Source organism: Tauraco erythrolophus, chromosome 1 (assembly GCF_009769465.1).
Source record: "Tauraco erythrolophus isolate bTauEry1 chromosome 1, bTauEry1.pri, whole genome shotgun sequence".
In the NCBI taxonomy this organism is placed as follows: domain Eukaryota; kingdom Metazoa; phylum Chordata; class Aves; order Musophagiformes; family Musophagidae; genus Tauraco; species Tauraco erythrolophus.
In genome coordinates, this window is record NC_141465.1 from 62,992,133 (window position 1) to 63,017,049 (window position 24,917).

The 24,917-nt window shown below is 44.1% G+C and overlaps 1 protein-coding gene across 1 annotated transcript in view; it reads right to left on the reverse strand.

Moving 5' to 3' along the window:
• AFF3 (ALF transcription elongation factor 3) overlaps positions 1 to 24,917 on the reverse strand; it is a 340,164-nt gene that overhangs the window by 169,877 nt on the left and 145,370 nt on the right. Inside the window, 1 exon segment of the mRNA XM_086615772.1 lies at positions 16,425 to 16,469. Within this exon segment, the coding sequence (XP_086471898.1) occupies positions 16,425 to 16,469 (45 nt within the window).

Here is a 24,917-nt window from a genome sequence, read left to right on the forward strand (position 1 = left end):
ATGGAGCAGGAGGAGGTGTACTGGAGCTGAGGCTTCCCTTGCAAATCGGTGTGAGATGGCAGGCGGCCCCCCTGCAGCCAGGGTGTACTCGGCGGAGCAGCGGCCCACTCTTGGCCCGTGGAGAAACCCACGTCGGGAAGGAGATGCCTGAGCCCAGGAGAGGTCGTGGAGCAGGGGATGCGCGACCAGGTACTGTTGATAATGGGGCATGGAATGCACGACGAGGTCGTGGAGGCATCTGGAGACCGTGGGACGACCCACGCCGACGCGAGTGGCAGCAGCTCCCTAAGAGACCGAGACTGGTAAAGCCCGAACTGGTGCGATCCATGGGGAGGATTGCAATCCTGCGGGCAGGACTTACTTTGGAAAAGTTTGGGGACTTTTTCTTTGTGAGTAGGGGATCCACCGAAGCAAGGGAAAAATGGTGTAAAGACTCCTCCTCCTTTAAGAAAGGAGCGGCAGTGAACAACATGGATGAACTGACCTGTACTCCCCCATTCCCTGTCTCCCTGCGCCGCTGGGGGGAAGGCAGAGCCAGGAACGAAAGGAAAATAGGGGGTGGGGAGGTGTTGTTTTAAGATCGGGCCTTGTTTTCTCTTTTCTCCTCTCAAGTAACCGGTTTTCTTGTTCCCTTGTGTCTCTTGTAACTGTTAATAAATTATTTCGTTTTAAGAAGTAAGCCTGAGTCATGTTTTGCCCGAGACCATGTTTGGTGGGTGCTCCCTTTTCGGTTCTTGTCTCGACCTTCAGTCCAAAAACCACGACAATTTTGGCGCCCAACGTGGGGCTGAGGAATTCGAGATAAGAATAGTGACTGGGAGAGGTAACGGGCAAAACATGGACTCCAGAGTGGTGAAAACAGAAGGACCTTAGGAAACTTTGATTGTTGTGTTTGGTGAAGGGACTAGGGGTGGATTGTTTGTGAAATGTGTGTTCTTGTTTAATGTTTTAAGTGAAGTTGTGCCTAAATAGGGAATTCGCAGAGGCGAGGGGTGGAATGTGATAGTTTGATGTGTGGGGGGTGTTCTGGTGGCAGGGGAGGGGATTTGCTCCCTGTGCCACCAGATCTGAGTCCCATCCCCCCCCCCCGGGGGAGGTTGAGCCAAGGCGGCGCCTCTGCGAATTGCCCTATTTAAGTTGGGACAAAGGGGCGGGAAAGGCCTTTTTGCTCAGGAGCGAGGAGAGAGCAGGAGGGCGCTGCCCTCGCTCCCGGCTCCCGGCCGAGCGGCCGCTCGGGCCCGGGCCGGCGCCATGTGCTCAAGATGGCGCCGGGGAGCCGCATGGGGGACTCGGTAAGCGCCCCGCTCCCGGGGTGCCCGCCGGGCCGAGCTCCCCCAGAGAGGATTAATATCTAAGAGAAGACAACCACAACGACCGGGTCAGCAAAGATGGAGCAGGAGGAGGTGTACTGGAGCTGAGGCTTCCCTTGCAAATCGGTGTGAGATGGCAGGCGGCCCCCCTGCAGCCAGGGTGTACTCGGCGGAGCAGCGACCCACTCTTGGCCCGTGGAGAAACCCACGTCGGGAAGGAGATGCCTGAGCCCAGGAGAGGTCGTGGAGCAGGGGATGCGCGACCAGGTACTGTTGATAATGGGGCATGGAATGCACGACGAGGTCGTGGAGGCATCTGGAGACCGTGGGACGACCCACGCCGACGCGAGTGGCAGCAGCTCCCTAAGAGACCGAGACTGGTAAAGCCCGAACTGGTGCGATCCATGGGGAGGATTGCAATCCTGCGGGCAGGACTTACTTTGGAAAAGTTTGGGGACTTTTTCTTTGTGAGTAGGGGATCCACCGAAGCAAGGGAAAAATGGTGTAAAGACTCCTCCTCCTTTAAGAAAGGAGCGGCAGTGAACAACATGGATGAACTGACCTGTACTCCCCCATTCCCTGTCTCCCTGCGCCGCTGGGGGGAAGGCAGAGCCAGGAACGAAAGGAAAATAGGGGGTGGGGAGGTGTTGTTTTAAGATCGGGCCTTGTTTTCTCTTTTCTCCTCTCAAGTAACCGGTTTTCTTGTTCCCTTGTGTCTCTTGTAACTGTTAATAAATTATTTCGTTTTAAGAAGTAAGCCTGAGTCATGTTTTGCCCGAGACCATGTTTGGTGGGTGCTCCCTTTTCGGTTCTTGTCTCGACCTTCAGTCCAAAAACCACGACAAACATCTTATTTTAAATGCTGTCATTTACTTTAGACTTTGGTAAGCCTGTATAATTTAACATGTTTTGAACAAGGAACATGTTAGCAAATTCACTTTTACAAATTTAATAGCAAACTATCAACTTGTGTAGAACCAGCAAGATGAGTAATAAATGTTACAAGAACAGCTTTAGGCATTGCATATTAATAGCCATGGTAGGATTGACTTGCAGCGCCTTGGCTCTATGATCAGCAACAAGATAATTAGTAAAATTATCCTGCAAATTCATTATCTCGATTTCTTCCACTTGTGCATTTTATTCATTACATATCAAAATGAGGAACTTCGCCTCCAGACAGATAATCAGAATGTAAGTGTCATACACAAAAGGTCTGCATTTTCTTTAAAACATGCTTTGGTCGATGCGACCTTAAATAGTCTCCGTGATAGCGAGGAATTTACAATCATTATTCCAAACAAAAGAAACCCTGTAATTTTGCAGAGAAATGCAGTTGTGCATTTTATAGGCTTTCTCACACCTTAATTCTATTTCAGGATAAATGACTTGAACCTTGGATAATTCTGGAACATAACGATTTCTTTCTGGCTTAGTCTAAATTCACCTGTAGTGCTGTGCATCACTCTCCATTGCTCCTTGTCCTCCCACTACCCAGAACCAAGAACCAGCTGAGCTATACTGGGACTCCCTTCAACCCATGCATCCAGGGGCAGGCTGAGCTCAGGCTAGGATGCAGGTAAGTTGCATGGAGTGATGTATACAGGTCTGCTGCCCTGCCATACAGTCAGGACATAGCCAGACACGCGAGATCAGAGGTACCTCTTGGCCACCACCCATTTAGATGGAGTCAGATGGACCAAGGGTGTTCTCTTAAACAGTGTTCTCATTTTATTTTGCAGGTCCTTATAAAATGTTTCATGTTTTAGATCTGCCAGGAGGTTCATGCATCTCTCCTGCTCGGAACTACTGCAAAGAGTTCAGCTGTCAATGCTGTGTCTGTTTTGCAAGGTCTGCTTGAAGTGGTTGCCTCCGACACTGAACTCGGGGCTACGTGCCTGCTCCTTCTAGGCTCTCACAGGAGATACCGAACGAGAGCAGGCAACAGCGCGAAGGTGATTCACAGCAGGAGCCTGACTTCTTGCACACCAGAAAAACAGGGCAGTGCTTGGCTGGATTGACCCTGCAGCCATCTGGATTCAGAAATAGCAACAGAGCAGCAGAGAGAGAAGCGAATGTGAGCTGGAGAGGAATGGCTAGGATGCATGAGTGTATGATCAGCTACATTTTTGCTTTTACCTATGCTGGCTTCAGCATTTAATTCCCCTTATCTTTGCCTCACAGAAGGCTCCATTTTCATATAGTTTAACACACTTTAAGTTGTAGGATTCTTAAAGTGCTTTTATTTTGAGAGATGAGCTTTGTAAAAATGCATCTGCCGAGCCAATAATGCTTTAAAATCCTTGCTTTGTATTTTAAAGACACCTAAGTTTTCACTTGAGAGACCTGATTCTATCACTGCTGCAGGAAAACTCATGCGTAGGGTGAGATATGGCCTTAAAATTTTAGTAAGAGTGGTATCTTTTGTGGAAAAGTTGAGGACACAGTGCAATGGTTCCATCACAATTAGGTACCTCTTGCTGGCCCCAAATCCTCCATGGTTCCTAGGATATACTCTGCAATGATTCCCAATCCAACGGCTCTTGGCCAAAACATGGGCACTTGGACAGACAGAAAAAGAGGCATCATGGATATCAGCCCATTTCTCCCTGTGTTTAACTCGCTAGTACGCGCATATGCTATTTAGCTGGCATGGCTTTTTCAGTGCCGTATGAATTTTGAATTCGCTTCAGCCAAGTGAAGCGTGTGAGAAGGGACATTCTCAAGCCGGATTTGCAGCCTTGCACATCTGCAAAGCTGCTGCAGCAGGGCTTCCTGAGAGTGCTCAAAGCACAGGCATCCCTGGACGGGCTGCCTCCTTCCCCGGCATCAAGGGTTCAAGAGATGGGACGCTGAAACCAAAGACTCCAGGTCTGTGTCTGTCTCAGCTGAGAACTCCTTCCACCTGTCCATCCAGCCTGTGCTGGCAAAGAGGTACACAGAGAGGGACTCCTGTTGGTTTGCTTTAATCAGAATTCACTGAAATTGCACCAAAAAAAAAAAAAGAAGGAAGAAGAAAAAAAAAATCCATGAAAGCTTAGATGACAAGATACGGAAAGGTACATACACCACAGAAGCAATAACTGATAGAGAACATCCTCTACAGAAGGAAATGTTTGATGATTTGGAGAATCTGCCTATGTATAATTTATGAATTCCTTATGGCTGTTTTTTACTGTGTAATGCTTTATACTCGGTGTGCTAAGAAGACAAGGAAAAGAGCTAATGTCTGTCCACAAAAAGGTCAATAGCTAAAGATTATCAGCACCTGAACAGATCTTACCCAAGGAAAACAAAAGGTTAAGGGACGTTTTTTTTATTCCTGCCTCTCCACAGAGGTCTAGATTTGCATAGCAGAAAATCCCAGACAAGAGAAAAAAGATACCAGATACTAATCCTGGGTCTTAAAAAAAATCACAGAGCCTAAGTGACTCCTGTGAGACTCCAAGGGCCCAGAGACAAAGGCAGCTTGTTTAGGAGAAGAGAGCCCGGGGGCAGCTCTCTGAGCAGGGAGACACCAGGGAGGATGAAAGACGCTGCTGCCTGAGAGGAGAGGGAGAGGGAAAGTCGGGCTGAGCCTGGAAGACGGGGTGGAAATGTCATTTTCAGATGCAAGGGAGCTGAGGAGTGACAGCAAAAAGCGATGGGGAAATTTTGACGAGGCAAAGCAGGCAGGTCTTTTATTGCTTTGCCTAGACATGTATGCGGCTTCTCCAGCTAATGGGGAAAAGCCCTAGCCATCTATTTTTCTGGGATGGAAAACGTGACGCACGCAGCAAATCTGGACAGCCCGCTCAGGCTAAGGGAAGCTTGCACGCCCGTCAGCCCTGCACGGTGTGCCCAAACACAGTAGACTGAAGATTGTCCACTCGCTTGGGAAAAGTCTGAAGTGCCTGGAAGCGTGAAATCGAGCTCATGCTCCTGTTCCCAGGAAAAAAATAATCTCTTCAAGAATCATCTTTCTTACACGGTGAGGCTGCTGCAGCTTCCAGCTTCCCCATCTAATGAATGAGAGAGGGAACCAGCTGCCGCGGCAGCAACTATATTTAGGAGTCTATTCTGCTATTGATGCCTATATACCTGGTTCCTATTGACTGTAATGGGAGTTATTCTGACAAACCACAAGGAAAATAGGTCTTTTAGGATTCAGTGCGTACTAACGAAATGTCTAAGGAAAATTACACTCTTTTTGTCCATGCTAAATTATTCCAGCTTTTCATTAATACTCATTAAGTTTCTAAGGGTTGGCATTTTTAGCAAAAAATAGTTTTCACTAACAGAAAAAAAGCCACCCAGACAAATAAAGAAAATGTTTACTCAATTTAATAGGCATGATTTTCTCTTTTGGTGCTCAATTCAACAACAGGATCTGAAGTCAACAAAGGCTGGATCGGGGTCTACAATTTTTTTAATTGGGCTCTTCTCATTTACACTGGAATATGTTGAAAACTCAGGGCTATAATGAACCATTACATATGCGTACATGCAATGCCAGGAAAATTAATAATGTCTTGACTTTGCTCAGTATTTATTCAGCATTCATGAGTAAATAACTTGATAATATTAATGAAAAAAAGCCCGTGGAAAACCCACACAGCTGGAGAGAAACTTTTTTACTGCATGAAGCCCACTTGTTCTCCCACCAAGCTATTGTCATTACTCTGAATAACTTTTTTTTCCCCAAGGGTAAAGTGACAGGCTTGCAATTTCTATATAAAATTGTATGTTTTTAAACTAAAGTTTGTATGTTAGACCTTTCATGTCTGGGTGACTTTACGTGTAGCCAATATTATTGCAAAGAATATATCTTTTTAATTAAATTAACTCTGTTGGCAAAAATCAAGTTTTCAGAAACTGTCAGAAATGTGATGGTTTATCATCATCTACATTATAACCTGTACAGTGGTACTGTTTGGACAACTGAGTCAGAATCTCATCATTTAAGGCAACATCAATAATTTGTACATGAAATAATTTGGTCTTTTCCAAGTACCTCACTTTTGAAGCACACCTGATAGCATTTTACTTCCTAAGCTACTAAATCCCAAATAACTCTTAAGAATGACACAAAGCACCATACGCAGCAAATGGCATTTAGCGCTAATCATAAAGGACAGATACTATGGCATTTTGGTTGGTGAAAACTTGATCAGTATTCAGCCAGTCTCTCTTAAAATATTCTATTAACAGCACTTTGTGTCCTGCAGACAAATGACTGTGTACGTTCTTGTCTCTCCTGCAAAAACAGTTTTTACCTTTCACATTTTAAAAGAAAAAAACAACCCGATATGTCCCAAGGGCAACGAAGTACAATGGCAAAAAGATGCCGAAATAAATAGAATAAAAAAAGCTAGAGATTTTCAATCGCCATTTTTGCAGTGTGGGTACTACTGTGTTCTCCAAGGTCTCTGAGTTGTAGCACAAGGCAGGAGGAAGCCCAGCGCACTGTAGTGTATCGATAGAAAAGCGGGATCACCCCTCCTCTCCTAACACACCGACAGGACCACATACCTGAGCGCTGGTCCACAGCCGTGCGTATCAGTAAATCACTGCCACCAGCACGGCTTTGACCAGGGCCAACTCTTGCAGAGCAAACCCCTGCGTGCCCAGGGCGCTCTCCCAACAGGCAGTGTGGGTGAAGCCACCTCGCTTCGTGGCTGTAAGACAGTTTAGCTCTTTGGACACGAGCCATGCTACGCTGATTGGCCTCGGGGTAAGAGAACTGTTATTAGTTCGTTTTACTTACTAGTACAGACATTGCAATGGAATATTCTTGAAAGCGATTTAATTTCCTTTTAGCAGACTCCTCTTTTCTCCCATAATTTCCTTAAAGTCTCTCTGCCAAGTGAAGCTAACTGCTAACTCATGTGTTGCTCCTAAATACGATTAACTAGGATTAACAAAAGAATATTTGTCTCAGTGCCCAGATGAGGAAAGCTGCCTCTCTCAGACATGAACAGGGAGCTCACGCTTCCTGGGTCAGACCGAAATGTGACAGTGGTGGGAGAGTTCCCGCTGATCATCTCCAGTTGTGGAAAATCGGGCATCAGAAAGGAATTTCTAGATGTAACAGTGTGTCTACTGAAAATATTAGGGTAGGAGACTGGAAAAGGTGCACGGCCGAAGTACACATGTGACTTCAGCCACTGAAACACACAACTCGATCTAATGCAGGTTTTCAGAGACACATCTTAAGGTGATGATGGCAGTAGGTCTGTCACCCTGCGGGCTCACAGGGCAAACCAGGGCCATGTCCTTAGGCATCGGGGACCATGGAGCAATGATTGCCCAGCTCTGCAGCCACACAGCCCAGAACACATGCATGCTACGGAAAGCCTTCCAGCTCTCCCTCCTATACTCTATAGTCATCCCTGGAAACATGGCAAAGAAAATGGGAAGGTTAACTTGAGTGGAAAATACATCATATAATAGCACCTAGTTGCATTGTCTGATGAGTCTGCTTCCTTAATGCCCATTTAATCAAGGAAGAAACCACTCTCCCCATAGGGTTTACTGGAGGACGCTGTCATCTCAAGTCACACCTCCTTTGTGGTCTCACTTCATTTTGAGTGAGTCTTACCAAGGGGGTAGAAAGTAGGTTGTTCTCTGAAGGTGGCAGCTGAAGGCATCAAACCCCAGGCTCCCAGCAGTGCAGATACCTGCTGTTACCCAAATTTTACTCTTCTTTCATTAGGACTGATAGCACAGATCCTTTCTGGCATTAATATGCATAATTCTGTTGGCTTCAGAGGAGCTGTGGCAGGGATACACAAAATGAGGATCTATCTGGCCCTTTGCCACTAATAACAAGGAATCATTTCCCTGTATTGGAACAAGACAGTGATTGTGCCTCTTTTCCAGCTTTGTGAAACACTCTAAACAGAGGGAAAAATTAGGAAGTATTTCACTGTATTATTTTTCTATAGCAAAGGGGCTAGATAATTCATTCTGGATTCTTTCTTACTTTGTCAAATAACAGGGTGTATACATACAGTACAAAAAAGCAATTTTGAAAATTAATTCCACCACATTAGCATGATAGTGTTCACTAGCTCTTTTATGCTGGCCTACCTTGTCCCAGCACAATGCCTTCACACATCAGCTACTTGTGTTCTAAAAAGAGTATGGGTCTCTTTCCTCTGTACCACCTTATTCAATTAAAAACAGATCAGATTTTGCTATATTTGAAAATGCCAGTGATCCAGCACATGAGTGGCTAATGCCAGAGAAAGTGCCGCCATGTCCTGCATCGGGACCTGGAAGACTGAAAGGGAGATTACCTTTGAGTGGTATTTGTTGTAAAGCTTATTCCCACCATATGAGTTTCCAGCTTGATCTCCTATTTCCACTAAACTATTTATAGGTTTTGCCTTTTTAAGGTGATACTTTTTCATTGGCACCGAGATTCATTATGTTCAAGATTTAAATATACAGCATATTTCAAACCTCAGACTCCTTTGAGACACTGTTTTCAACAACAGTGAAAGCAGCAAAAATCAAGTGTAACAGTTCAGGGGGGCTGTCGATGTACAACTGTTTAACGGCTGGTTGACATTCTCACTGTTAGTATAGTATTTTAATGCCATTTTACATGGTGCTCTCTCTGTACCTCAGGTTCTACATGTTAAGGGCCAGGGAAGTGACGTTTACAGTTCTGGGTTTAATGTGTTGGCTGTGAAGGTTTATTGACAGTTGAAAACCACAACGTGGGCAATGAAAAGGATGTGCCATGCATGGTGCCCAAACCAGGTGCAGTTTCTGTTCAGGTGAGCTGACAACAAATAACAGAACACCTGGAGAGAGACTCTGATGATCTGAGAAAGCCCAAAAAGGGACAAAAGCTGTGAAAACTGAGGAATCCCCTCCCAGCCTTTTGGATGGAGAAAGAGGTAACGAAGAGACCCTGGCTGCAGTGGACACACGGAGAAAGTCCAAGGCACCACGTACAGACAGTGTATCCTGAAGGCTGCCAAGGTGTGAGGAGTCCAGGGGACGATGGTGTACAGAGGTATGCCTATTCTGCAGTCATCGCAGCTTACATGGACAAAGCCAAAATATCTTTTGCTCACTCTAGTACTGCAGCTAATTTTGCTCTAGCAGCACAAGGTAGCGTACGGACTGATAATTCTCACTGAGAAGCTGGAGAAGCTCCAGGCAGAGCTCGCTGAAGCTCCACAGTGCTGCCATCCACATTGCTAGCGATACCCAGGCTGGCTGGAGGAAAGCTGACCTAGGTAAATTGCTGCAGACAGCGACTGCTGCAGAAAAAGACATTGTACAAAGGAGCTGGATGTCACGGTGTGGTAAGAGAGGCAATGTTAAGAGGTGAATACTGGAGGTTGGGTTAGATGGCTTGAACTATGACCTTGTGTTTCTGCGATTTAGTGCCTTGGGTGAAATGACACATTTTCCACACACTCTTGGGTATGCTTTTTCAGTTATCTGAGTAAGAAAGACAAAAAGAATAATATTGAAGAAACGCAATTAACAGTATACATCAGCCAAAACAATGCTTTAATTGCTCTGAAATTTCAGATATTGGAAGCAAAGCAGCGCTGTGAAAGTTCTTCTGAAAGGCTGCAATGAAAACAAATGATAGTTTATGTCCCCGATACATTTTTAATAGGATTCTAACACTTTGGAGTACTTCTGTATTCTATGAGACCAAGCAAGAAAGGAACAGTCAGCAAGCTGGGACTGCTTCTAAGTCTCCATACTTTCTTTCTCCCCCACCGCCTCTCTCTCACCTGAAGTTGCTGTGTTCCTCCTGAAACTTTCCCAGGAGTTTCCCACCGGGCTCACTCACAAAAACCGATCTGAACCTCCCCAGGAAGGTGCCGTGCTGAGGGTGGCCTTCTCACCTCCCTCCCAGAGTTGTCCCAGCAATTTCTTTCCAGCAGTGAGACGGCAATAAAACGCTCTGCTAGTGCCGAGGTCGCTGTTGCACTAGTGCCGGGCAGTGAAGTGGGTCTTGTTCCACCTGTGGGCTTTTCCCTCTGCTTTGCAAAGCAAGAGGAGTGTTTAGAAATATACTGCTGATTACCATATTTGTGTTCTGTAATTCTTCACATGTCCGACTCCACCAGGAGCTTAACTGCAGCCAGTGGGATCTCACAGTCATTAACATTTACAAGGCAGCAGTTCACAGTTGTTGCACTAACAACCTACCTCTAAGAAACTGATTTTTCTCCCTTCTAAGTATTGACACGTGCTCCACTGACTGTGATGCTTATTCACAGTGACAGTGTGTTTGGTAGGATTTCATGTTTTCACAGGATTTGTCTTGTGCAGACAGTTTCTAATTTACCTCTGCTCTTGTTTTAATTCAATCAGCTGATGGAGTGCAGCTGATCTCACGGCACATATGGCTGTTGAAAAACCCCCTGAATATTTGAAGGGTTGATCCTTAATGCTTTCTGCTAAAGAATTAGCAAGCCTGCTAATGAGCCAAGGGATCCCAAGTGGGGAAGGGAAAAATGCAGAATTAGACTGTTTTCATTCAGTTTTTTAAGTTGCTCAAATAAGAAGTATTGCGCTTTACATACTCTGATTAGTTTCACAGGGTAGAGAGATCCGAGTAAATTACTCATCAAAGCCATCACACTTAAAAGGTCATGTTTTCGTAAGTGGATGTCACATGACCACGGGGAGTCACAACCTATTTGCAAGGGCACCTGCGGGTGCCCACCCCTGGGCAGGAGGCTCATGACACCAACCAGAGCTGTCCTTCGCTGGGAGAGATGTCCTCAGCTCGAGCCTCAGTCCTTTCACCGCCTCCCCAACTGCTTCTTCTGTCTTTCCTGAAAGCAAATTATCTGTCGTCCACCCCACACCCCATCCTGTCTCCCCACTGCTCCACGCCATGCCGAAGGAGGTGGCTTCTTCCCTGTTAACTGGCTGTGCTTGGTTTTCCTCCAGCCCTTTCTCAGTGTTCCTGTTGCTCCATCGGCTTCCCGCTGTCTCCGCATCCTGCAGCCAAACGCCATTTGCAGGCCAAACACTCGAACTACGTCCGTCTCTCCCTAGTCCAACGACACCTCTCATGTCAACACAAAGAAACCCAGCGAATTCACAAGGAACATCTTCAATAATTAAAAGCTCGGCTTGCCTGTGGGATTCCTTTCGACAAAGCTACCGCAGCTCTAGGAAATCGCAACTAAGACTGTAAGAACAGCCAAATCAATCTCCAACCACTTATCTTACAAACCAAGAACTGCCTGCGCTTGACACACTCCCTTTCTCCTTAAATCCATAGCAAATATACTCAGGGTACATCCGATATTGGTTGCGACAGTTAACTTAGCAGAGAGGCAGGACTCCTGCTGCTCCCATTTTTCACAGGTACTGCAGCAAAATAAATGTTTATTCCAAACCCCATCACTCATAACAAAATACACGGTTCCACACACTAATAAAATCAAATAGAAATCAGCCAAAATTGCTAATCTTGATTAGCAAGCCTGTGTTTTAGCGAGGAAGTGAATAGGTTGGTTTTGGCGGTATTTCAGGTAGCAACTGCTCTGGGCACAGTGGAACAAAGGATATTTCTATAGTCTTACTTTCCGCTTCAAATTTTTTTACCATGTCTTCCACAAACAATGCAAAAGCTTACTAGGAATCGCCTTTTACAGCTACTGTCAAGTAAGGAGGCTTTTCTCTCTTGATTTGACATTACATCTGTAACTTGGTCTTACTGGAGTTATTTCCATAGAAGGCTCTCTTAGAAGTCTCTCTATCCTCGACATGTGTGCCTGCAGCCGGACAGAGGAGTCACTACACTTTGAAGAAGTTGTTACAAATTAGTGCATGGGGTTGGATGAGGTTCAGGATTCCTGCAGTGATTATAAACTCAGTAGGAGTCTTTACAACAGCTCCAATCTCGACAGGGTTACTGTCTTGTTAATCAACCTCCTTCAGGACTGGAAGCGGTTCTGCATCTCAGTTCTTGGGGGCTTTCTTTGGAAGATGCAGTTTCATGTAGAATAATCTGTCAATTTACAAAATCTACAGAGCGTCAATACATTTGGTAAAACAACATCAAAAAAGGCTAGACTTAAGCCGTGGCACCCTGTGCTGCACCAGACAGCGCAAAGACTACAAATTCTTGTCACAGTTAGTGCAGAGTCAGATTTGGGGATTTTAAAGCTACACCTCAACTGATTTCACAGCTTGGGTCCAGATGCTGGCTCTGGCCATGTCCTGGAATCAGAAGGTGACAAGACGTGTGCACAAACCATCACTTGCTTCCTCTCACCCTCTGTGGGAAGCAAACAGAGGGGAGCAGATGGATCAGACCTGGGACACGCTTTCTACTGCCCTTGGTCTTGACTGGGGAAACACGGACATGCTATGGACGTACCTGTCCTCCCTTGGAGAAGTCACAGCCTGACGTGTGCAGGGAACACACTGTCTAGAAAGAGAGGATGTTTTCTGCTTTGTGTTGTGCAAGAGACAGCTAAAATAGGGTGCAATGTACCTTAAAAGATAAATTTTAAGCATCTTCCTCCTTTTGCTGATGCTCCGTACAGTAGAGTGGCCCTTTCTATAAGAAACACATTTCAGTGTACCAGCAAAGAACCATCTTTTCTGAGGGGAACACAAGGATTGCAGCTGCTGTGGCTTTTCATTCTTCTGCCTCTGGGCACTGTCCTGGTTTTAGCTGGGACAGTTAGCTCTTCTTTTTAGCAGCTAGAAGAGCTCCGTGTTTTGGTTTTACTCAGAGGCTCGCTCTGAGAAGAATGCTGATAGCAAGTTGATGTTTGTGGTTGGACGTGAGACTCCAAGGACTTTCCAGTGTGCCGGAGTGCAGAAGCACGGTGGGATAAGGGGGGAGAATAGCCGGGACAAGGGGGACACAATTCCCCTTGTGATTTGTGGTGGAACTTAAGATTGAGGGCCAAACTGGCCAATTAGTATTCCATATCATGCAGCGTCATGCCCAGTATAAAAGAGAGGGTCAGCCAGACAGAAGGGCTTTTGCGCTTTGGCTCTTTCGCCGCTTTTGCTCTTCTGCACTTGCTGCGCTTTTGCTCTATTGCCTTTTCTTTTCCTCTCTCTCCCAGTACTCCCACTCTCAGAGTACTATCTCTCTCTGCCCCTCTCTATTTCAGGGCCTCGCGTTCGTCCGGGATTGCAGCTTCGGGATGAGACGGGCTTTGTATACGAGGGTGTGGTGAGCATCTACACTGTGTATTAAATCATCTGTATTAAATTGTTCTTATCTCAGCCCACGGGTATCCCATTTATCCTTTAATTCTCTCCCTCATCCCTGGGGCTGGGGGAGGGTGAGTCAACAACTGGGGAGGGGGCGGTTCGGTTGCTGGAGCGGCCTAACCCACAACAGGCACCCATACAGGAACGGCATATGTTCTGTCCGAACAGAAGCTAAACTTTGGCTTTACTGTGTGAATAGCACCTCCAACAAAAACATGGAAATGGCATTCCTTATAAATAGTCTGTTTCAGAAAACCATAAAACTGAAGGGATCTGTTCAGCACAAAAAGAAGGCATGGAGAGGGCTGGAAAAGTCTGCAAGCCAGTAATTTTTAAAGTTAGTAGCAATGACATGTTATTACTGCTGCTGCTTTCATTAATTATCAGTAACAGCAACCACTGCTGATACAGATTTATATTGCAAGAGCATCTAAGCACTGCTTTTCTGCTACACAGGAGTTCATGACACAGAAAGTTCTCTTTTCAGGACAAAAGAGAGCAGATGGATACAACTGGCCTGACCGGGCACTACAAGAGACAACTAGGACAACAATATTCAGACATCAGGAACAGTAGTATAGCCCTGACCTCATCGCTGTTTTTCCACAGTCCTTGTGAAAAAGGAGGCTCTTAAGAGAGGACCTGAAGGTAGGTAAGGAGCTAACTGGGAAAGTGTGCAAGGCTCTTCCCAGATCTGATGGGAAGCATGGGAGAAAATAATCGATGTAAAACCTTGCGACAGGGTGACACGGGCTGGCATCACCAAGTAAGCTAAAGTGGAAGCTAATATGTCAGCATGGACTGGTAGTATTCAGGCCTTAAAACCAGAGACAAATATCTCTACTTGATATGATAGAGAAGGAGATGGCAGTGGTGATATGTAAAGACAAATGTCTTTTGGGGGGAGATGTCAATCTAGGAAAATGATCTGTGCAGCAGCATGAATGGAGGTGGGTACCACTGCATTTGTCAAAACCAAGGAAAAGACATTGCAGCAATCAAGATGTGTAATGAGAATTTGGACCCGAGGCTTATATGTTTGTGAATAAAGAGCTTCAGCTACAAAAGCAATAGAGTAACAGTCTGCAAGATTTACGTGTAGCCTTAAACACAGAGAAACAAGGGAAGTTCAGAAGAGAAGGTGATACCCAGGTTGCAGACCTGGAGGATGGACAGATTGGAGAAGTTACCCATGACGATTGAATATTTGCGTGAGGACAAGAGCTAGCGGATGAAAATGGTGCACTCTCTATTTTAGCCATGTGAAGCCTCAGCAGATAGCGAGACACTGATGCAAAGCATGGCTTTTGAGCTGTGGGTTGTTTATTCTGTTTTTAAACAAAGTAAGATTTTGTGAATAAATACTCACGAACCAAAGGGTGCTACCCATCCAAGGATGTCCTGAATGCTTCATCTTGAAGCTTTGCAAAAATGTTTCTTGAGGAATGTTCCCAAGGGAAAAAAAAAGAGAGAGCAGCAGGTATGTTCACCGGTTTGGAGACACATCTTACTATCCCCAGTCATACAGTACATTTTTCTTCTCAGCTGGGGTCTCTTACATACATATACACGCTCCTCTGCGTGGAAGAAACTATGTCTCTTCTACATTATTTTTGGCTAATTGCACAAGCCAAATTGCACAACCTAAGGAGGATGACTAGATTCTTTGACTGTTCATTTTAAAAGCCTTGCGTAAAAAGGGGCAAATAAGACTCACATCACATCATATACTTAGTGCATCGTGAAAAATGTAAAAAGGTCTCATGAATTATACTGTCTGCTACTAATTTGTAACAAAACAGCAGGGACTGAGGCTAAGGCTTGTTGAATACGCAGTTCAGTCCTACAAAAGCTCACTTTGTAAATGTTAGCTAAGTAAAAGCTCTGCCAGTGAAGTCATAAGCAATCCATCATCATCACCCTTCAATAAACTCTTTGTCCAGTTTAAGAATTAAGAGCCATATTTAACATATTCAGAGAGAATGGACAAATGCCTTTAGAAACAACAGACTTAATGCACTACTAATCTCTAAACCAAATATTTATAGCCCCATAGTTTATAAACAATCTGAAATATTTGGGTAGTGGGTATCCAAGAGATACAAGTGCACACAGTAATAATGTACATATAGTAAAGCACATACAGTAAAGTTTTACCATTCCATCTACCTTGTTTGGTGTTTCACTCACTATTATATCAGATTTATAAGCATTGCGAATTATCGAATTATCAGTTTAGAAAACGAACTGAAAAAAACACTAGTTAAAATATATGAAAATGTTTCATTGTTTATAACATTTTCTGCCTCAGAAAATAATCAATATCAAAGTTGATTCAATCCAAGATCTGTCTCAATGTGTACTAATTTGCTCCATGAAAATGAACTAGAAATTACTAAGACAAAAGAAATAATAATGAGATATGGAAATAACTAAGGATTTTGCACATTGTCATTATATAATGGACATAATGGACATAATGACATTACATAATGGATTCTAATTAAATCCAGGTGGAAAATGACCTTCCTAGACCTCCCTTCAAAATTAAGATTTTTGACAGTCGTGATTAATGGAAACATGCACTTTGCATGGTTTGTAAACCTGAAACATCATTGTACATTTCAGTTTATAATTTATCCCATTATCTGCTTCTGCGTGCATGAAGGTCAGCCGTACTGGCACAAAGTAATAGTGAAACCCAGAGGCTCTAGAAGGTTGTTTTCACAGATTTTTCAACTATTTTTCATGAGGAAATAATTTTGCCTACTTTTTCCTTAGAAAGATGACAATCTAAAAGAGTAATATTTTTAACAGCAGTAATTGCAACATTCTTGTTGTTCTCTTGCCTTTTAAGTAAACAAAATGGCATTGGAAGAGAATTTTTTTAAGTATTCTTACCCGCAATATTTCTTCAATGCAGCTGTTATCTCCTGTCCCACTGTCCTGTAAACAAAATGAGAAAATAGTTTGTTCGTGTTTTAAAAAGAAATAACAAATAGCAGGTTTGAGGACATGGTTGTCACATGAAATATATTCCAACCTCTATTACAGTTTTGAAATGAGGCCAAGTCTTTCCAGCATCTGAAAAGTTACACTGCTTAAAATTCTCAAATTATTCCCCATCAGCATCACAGGAAGATGTAATATTTGCAGTGTTTACATATCATTGCAACATATTTGTATAAATTTACAGGATTTTGTTTACACCACTTTTGGATGTGATTCCTCCTGTTTCAGATATACTGCATATGAGTAAGCATAAGCAAAACAGCTATTGCACGTACATAGATCCAATATGTGCATTTATTTATATTAAATAAATAACATCTCCCTATGTCCTCTGCACAGGGAAGACTCTGCAGTGGCACTGCCTACATGAAGCTTGACAATGTATAGGGTAGAGGCAGCTGCAATGCCAAAGGCAGAGCTGCAGAGACTGCAACACAGGCAGCAACGCTGAGGGAGGGCTAGGAAGCACGGCACTGCTCCTAGAAATTCCCAAAAATATTGACCCCTAAAGCCACCCGTATGTTGTGGGACTGAGGGTGCAGAGGAATTCAGCTCTCCTGAATGGCATGGCTTCCTCCAGAGGCAGTCTGGAGAGGGAAATCAGAGATGTAACCAAGCACAAGTACACGCGGGGTGGAGATCCTGCCCCTCTGCTCTCGTGAGACCCCACCTGCAGTGCTGAGTTCAGCTCTGGGGTCCCCAACATAAGAGGGACATGGAGCTGCTGGAGTGAGTCCAGAGGAGGGCCATGAAGATGATCCGAGGGCTGGAGAACCTCTGCTATGAAGACAGGCTGAGAGAGTTGGGGCTGTTCAGCCTGGAGAAGAGAAGGCTCTGGGGTGATCTTATAGCAGCCTTCCAGTACTTAAAGGAGCCTACAGGAAAGCTGGAGAGGGACTTTTTACAAGGGCAAGATAGGACAAGGGATAATGGCTTTAAACTGAAAGAGGGGAGATTTAGATCAGGTATAAAAAAGAAATTCTTCACTCTGAGGGTGGTGAGGCACTGGCATAGGTTGTCTAGAGAAATTGTGGATGCCTTAGCCCTGGACGTGTTTAAGGCCAGGCTGGATAAGGCTTTGAGCAACCTGGTGTAGTGGAAGGTGTCCCTGCCCATGGCAGGGGGGTTGGAACTAGATGATCTTTAAGGTCCCTTCCAACCCTAACCATTCTATGATTCTATGATTCTATGTGGCAGAGCAGCTATCTCCCTATACAAACCATCCAGCCAGTGCCTCTCCAACACACTCAACTTGGTTGTTTCATTAGGACCCAAACTTCTGCCAGCGAAGACGAGGCAGCACAAAACGGCAGTCTGCCATATTTATATCCCCGCCCCCCCGCCTGCCTCCTGCCCACAGTCCCCTTGCGCGGCTCAGCACAATTGGGAAGAGAGGGCACACTACTGATGGAGGTAGGGATGCTGAGAGGGCGCCCATCTCCTGCAGATTTCCACAAGACACATGTGTCTGTTGCATTGAGTGAGTTTTCTGGGCGTTTACTTCACCACACTAAATTTCCTGGCGATTTCCCCAAAGAAAGGTTTTCTTCCATTTGCAGAACAGAACTAACGCAGGAGGCAGGAGACTGGGGCTTGAAGTCTTCCCGTGTGGGAAGGGGGGATAGAAACAGAAACAATATGAGTAATTACTGTCCCCAAAGAGCTAGTGGGGAGATGAGCTCGGTCTTCATCTCTCATTTTCAAAAAACACCTGGAGGTTCTGAGTTTCAGGTGCCCACCTGGAGAAATATCAAAACAATCTGATTTTCCAAAGTGCTGAGCTCTTGCCATCTAGAAATCAGACTTCTCTGCCACATCTGCATTTGAGCACCCGAAAAATCAAGAGGCACTTTCAAAAGTGGATACCTTTGTGCCTACCAGACCCAAACAATACCACTAGCTAGTCTGTGCAAGTCCTGCTCCTGGACACTGTCACCGCTGCTCCCCAGCCTGACGTGCATATGCAAGGGAACAATTTATGTTTCATAATTTTTTGTGGCTGTTATTTCATGCCAATTCATAGGAAGTCGTAAGTACTTTATTGTTGGCACTCCTGCTAAATCTTCGCTGATTGTTGAAACAAATGGATTGCCTTAACTCTTTTTGGTGCAGCACAGTTTGTCAGCTTTACAGTCATCTGGAGTTACACCACTGATTTCAAAGGGGAAGCAACTAAGCATGCTGTAAAGTCAGCCTTCGGAGAATTGCTCATATCTGATGCAGTGATGCTGAAGAGAAGGCGCAGTCCTGAGCAGACAGCCCCGTTCTGATCTCAGCCCTGTCCCTGAGGAGCCGCACAATGCCATGTGTGCCCTCCCCACCGCTGGAGCAGGAGTGCAAGTGCAACAGTTCACATCACCAATGAAGCTAACAAGACAGCCAGAAATACTGCAACAATCTCTGGATATTTAAGAATTTTAACATTCTTATCAGCTGATTTTTATTTCTCTTTCCTCTGTGGGCTCCCCTCAATTTTCTTGTTTTCTTTCCCCAAACCCTGGTTCATGTCTTGTTATCCAGTTAACAACAGTGGAGATTATAAAGCCCTCATCATGAAAACCTTGTTTACAGAGCAATGAATTTACTGCTCGACCTCAAGTTTGCTATTCTAGTCCATTGCTGTCTTACTGAAGGAGGGATGAGATGACCTACCATCTTACGCTGTATACAATACATTGAACATACAGTAAAATGATGCTCTTTACTTTTGTGTGAAGGTAAAACTACTGAAGGTAAATTTGGCAATAGGCTAATAGGCTATTTCAGAGTAGGTTCAGAAACAAGATTCTGTTACAAAATTAAATATCTCTCCTAGAAGTGTAATGAAATAAGTCTGCAAATACTCATCAGCAAGAAATTATACTTTCTATTACCACAGAACTGAAACTTTTGCTGTTATCTCTAGCACATCATATCTCTGGGCAGGGAGAAAAAAAACTTTTCACGTCTCTCTCTCAAGATGATCACACTGCTTTTCAAAAGTAAGAAGAAAAAAAAAGCAGGAATCACAAACCAAAGACAAGATATGCAAAACTTAAAACAATATTTGGAAAAAAACCTCAATTTCTATACTATCCTCTTTGTTCTTCATCTTTTGAATGCCAAACATAAATTTCTTAATTTATTTTTGCTTTTAATGCTTCTAAGGATCTTACATTACTGTTGATATCAAACTTTCTAGAGTTAAGAGTGGGGAAGTTAAGAGACCACGCTCTGCACACAGCAAGCAACTTCAATTTCATATGGCCTGGGGCCACATTATTTTTTTCTTCAAGATACCATATAATAAAAGGCAGAGTGTTATTGTGAGATCCAAGGTATGTCTGAAAGGTGTTTGTATATGTTGGTATGGAAAAGACTCTCCTTGGTATCGAAAACATATTCTTACTCTAAAAGCTTCCCTCCTCTGCTCAATCTTTACTGATATATTAGAGGAACTTGTGCTGCTCAGGAATATGGCAACCTGGACTTAACTTCATGGCCATGTTTTAATTATAAAAAAATTAAAACTAGTAAACATTTCTTGAAATCTGAATTAAAAGAAGAGAGTGCATTACCTGCAGGCAACAAATAGCACGGAGCACTCCACGCACTATTTGCATCAGTGGACTTGCCTGATGCAAACACCACTGTGTCAGTGCTGGCCGTGTGACACGGTACCCGCCTAAAGTTGATGTCAGAAGTGCCGGCAGTCTGCGCAAAGCGGTACGCTTGTGCTACAAATGTTTGAATTACTTAAAAAAAAAAGAAAAAAAAAAGAAAAAAATTAAAACAAAATAAAGGTTTCGAGGCTGCTGTTCCCAACTAAGCCGAGGAGCTGCTACCCTGTATTTATCCTGACATTGATGAACCCGGCTCGCTCGCCTCCCTTTGCATTTCGCGATCTGTCACAAGCTCGACTCACTGAACCTCCTGCGAATCGTCAGCAAAATACTGGCAAGTCTCAGGGAGCTGTCGGGGAAAGCGGACCCAACCTTGTCCCTCCCCAATGCTGCGTCCATCCCCTTCGTTCCTCAGTCATTGCAGCCTGAAGAACGCCAAACATCTGCGCGCACGTGCGGCTGCCGTACGGTCTGGCAGGAGGATGCCAGGAGCCGCCACCGAGGATAACAGCGGCGGCTGCTGAAGAAATAGCCGGGAGCGTCGCACCGCTGATAACACGAGCGGCTAATTACCATGCAAAGCACAGAGGACTGTAAGAAATAAGGCTGACTAAAGGCTACATCGAATTCTTGAGAAACGAGATGTCATTTCAAAAAAAAGCAACATCCGTACAAATTTTATTTCAGAGTATTACTTTATTTTTTTGTTGCCTTACCAACAGCTTTCACACGGAGATATATAAAGAAACCCCTCTGAAAGGAATGGCCTATCTGTGATGTGTTTCCCCCCTTTCAAACCTTTATGTTAAGGAAAGAAAATCTTCTGCAAGCATCTATTTCCTTTTTAGCCTAAGAGATTTTTATGGTGCGAGCTTTTGGTGCTGTTATTATTTGGACCGTGCTAAGTGTTTTTACAAAGTCTCCAGAAGTTATTGGATTTTGTCTCCTGTATAAATTAGGCATGATTAAGATCTCCAGAAGGCCCAGGTACGTACTCAGCCACCTCTGTCTCCAGGGCAGCTCTCACTCCCACGCTGCACAGGCACTGCACAGCATCGCTTAACACAGGGCTGTTGGCAAACAACAACCTAAATCCATGATTTAAAAAAACAGGACATAAAAGAAAAAAGCCCGCATTGATGGACCTTGATCTGAAAGTCTATTAGAAATATGCTTTGCCAGGCAAGACCATGAAAGTATGGAGATACACACACATGCGTGCACATAGGTACACACAACACTTTCTATACAATCCATTTGCTAGAAAGGAACTTCCAGTATGAAGAAGATAAGTAAAGTCCTCATCTTTTCACTTTTTCATACCTGTGCCCTCTGCCTGTTGGGTTGTGGAGAACCACTGCCCTCAACAAAGTTTCCCTTTGATCATTTCTTTGAAGAGATCTTAACACCTTCAAGTCATAGAGTATAATGTTGAAATTTAATGGAGAGAGATGCTTGAGACCAGAGAGGTGACTTCTGCGGTTTCTGTGGAAATGGAGCCGGGCTGTGTAAAGGTATTTTTCATAAGAGGTCATCTGCAGGTGCCCAGGAAGGCTTTTTAGATATTCAGGGCTTAACTTGCTGTTGATTTCCTTTCATGTGCTACATCCTCCAAAGGCTCCTTATAGGATGGCTGCACTGAACCCACTCTGCTCTGGAGAGAAAATGCAGCACTCTGGACCTCAGGAAAAGTGCACCGGTTGCAAGATTATACCTTGACCTGGTTAAAATTTCACTTTTTTGTCTCCAAAGTGCCCACTTTTTGGAATGTATTTTCATTCTGAATTGTGGGGACAAGGGGGCAGGCACCTACATGTAGATTTTATCCAGTTGGCTACGCTCCCATTAAAAATGTAATTGTGTGACATCAGTACCTTAAAGATGAAATTTTAAGAAGTGTCCTTCGATTCAGTTGAGAAGTGAAAGTTTGATCAGATCAAAACACTTTAATGTCAAATTTTAAGAAATATAAATAAAATTTGTAGTTATAGAATAAGATACAGCCTAAACCAATAAGTTATTAAAACAAAATATTGAAATGTTTCACTCTGACTCCAAATTTGATAGTTTTTGACTTTTAAGGAAACATTTTCTCCAAATAAAAATGAAAACAGGTTTGATCAAAATCAACACAGATGCAGACATTTTCAGTTCTGATAAACTGGAACGTCTCATAAGAAAAGGACCAAGTACGAAAAACTTCTGACCAGAACAGAATTTTTTTTTTTTTTTTCTCTAACGAGAATGGCATTTCCATCTTGATGAGTGATGTGATACCTACCAGCAATGTTTCCATCTACTTTAACAAGGCTGGACATTAGAAAGCCACAGCATGCTGTAGTCCCCCTCACTTCATCAATGGGCGTTAGTAATGCTGGGCACTTCACAGCCTTTAAACGGAGAAGACTCCTCGTCTCTCCCTGAGGATGCAGGCAAGCAGGGCTAAACTGGGTCTGGTTATGCCAAGGAAAGAGAAATTAAGAGATTCCTGAGGACAACTTCTGTTCTTCCTGATATTTGAAAGCTTTACTTTGCACTCATGCTGTTCCTGACTACTAATTTGGAGTGCCAGAGGCCATGGTCTGTGCATACAGTAGTTTCCTGCTGCGCTCTGCATTGCTGCGAGTAGGAGCCATTTCACTTTTATTCCATACGAGGAATTGTTGCTGCTTCCATAGACACAGAGACGTACAGGAGGGAGACAGGGGTGAACAGCTGAATTCTCCTCAAGCTCTGTGTCAGAAAGTGTTGCACTAATTAAAGTTATTAAATCCATCTAATTTACAGTGACTGTTAATAAACTGTTACCCTTAATAAGCCCGTTCTCTTTTAAAAAGGAGTCTTCATATTTATTACGGGGATTATTTTTCCTACCATGGGATCTTGCAACATTGTTCTTGGTTCAAAAGGGAAGGTTAACAGAGATGTTACTTCAAGAAAAAAAATTAACAAAGAGCAAGTGATGAAAGTCACCTAGCTTTGCTTTAATGAAAGTATCTGGCTATACTAATTAGGGGTCTTATTGCAACTGGAATATCGTGATGCCCAGTCTTGTATGGAATAGGGAGACATAGTGGCTAACCGAAGAAGAAGAATGAAAAATATGTGTAGATAGATCAATAGATCCAATAGAATCATAGAATCATCGAATGGTTAAGGTTGGAAGGGACCTCAAAGACTATCTAGTTCCAATCCCCCTGCCATGGGCAGGGACACCCTCCAATACACCGGGTTTCTCAATGCCTCATCCAACCTGGCCTTGAACACTTCCAGGGATGGGGCAGCCACAACTTCTCTAGGCAACCTGTTCCAGCACCTCACCACCCTCAGAGAGAAGAATTTCTTCCTTACACCTAATCTAAATCTCCCCTCTTTCAGTTTAAAGCCATTACCCCTTGTCCTATCTTGCCCTTGTAAAAAGTCCCTCTCCAGCTTTCCTGTAGGCCCCCTTTAGGTACTGGAAGGCTGCTAGAAGATCACTCTGGAGCCTTCTCTTCTCCAGGCTGAACAGCCCCAACTCTCTCAGCCTGTCTTCATAGCAGAGGTTCTCCAGCCCTCAGATCATCTTCGTGGCCCTCCTCTGGACTCGCTCCAGCAGCTCCATGTCCTTCTTGTGCTGGGAACTCCAGAGCTGAATGCAGTATTCCAATAGACCTACCGTGCACACAATAAAGGAGATGCCAATTGGACAAGAGCACATTTTGCCCTTGATGAGTGATACTTTCTCAGAAGAGTCTGATCAGCAGCTTCCCTACAACTGAGGTAGGACAGCAGGTTTTGGAGAGCAGAGTCTCCGATAACGAAGACTGCAGAGAAGTTTATAAAGCCATAACCCAGAGAACCACCAGCCTTAGGCTGTGCTGACCCTCTATGTAGACCTGAGAGGCCTGAAAGGACCTTGCCTTTGAGGCTCAGGCTGGCGTCTAGTTGAAGATGGATCTCCTGTGAATGTCTAAGAAAAGGCACTCACCACATTGGTGTTTGTTTGTTTTTTTTTTTTTTAAATAGCAGGGAGACGAAGTTAGAGCGTAACTCCTCCAGTGCATGCCCATGGCCTTCCCCAGAGCTTTGAGCACCTCCTGCCCATGTAGGACCTGACCTACTACACATGTGAAGCCAAGGTCAGAAAGTGAAGTGATGCTGAAGGCCTGCTGGGAGCTTCACTAGAGGTTAGGCACCCACAGCCCAGTTTGGAAAGGATTTAGAAGTGCCGGGTCCAGCCACTTGTTGCAAGGTCATCTTCAAACTCATCAGATGGTCCAAGTCCCAGTGTCCACAGCACAAAAAAATCAAGAGAATTAAAGGCCAAGAACTCTTCTGAAACCTTCCCACCCTATCCACCCCTAAGGGCTATCAAACAATAAATGACTGGAGCTGAATTGGTAACATTTCACCTAACAAAAGATGCTTGGGAGCCTCAAATGCAACCTACTGGCAGATTGCTGGAGCAATTTTACAGGCTTTTACATTATATTCATAAAAATAAAAAAACAAACACACCAGAATTACACTGTGACCCAGAACAATAAAAGGGAGCTGTAATGGAGAAGAACTGCATTGTTCTATTAATAAAATATAAAGGTTTTATCGTTATTGGGAAAGATTGATTGCATCAAATCAATACCATGTCACAGTATATTAATGTTTTTCTTCACTAATGAAAAAATAGGGTCTGATGTGATTACACTCTCCTGCTACCCATTTGAAAAATATAATGGGACGGTAATAATGAAGACTGCAACTTGCAATTTTACTCCTTGCTACGTGCTCGATCCTGGGA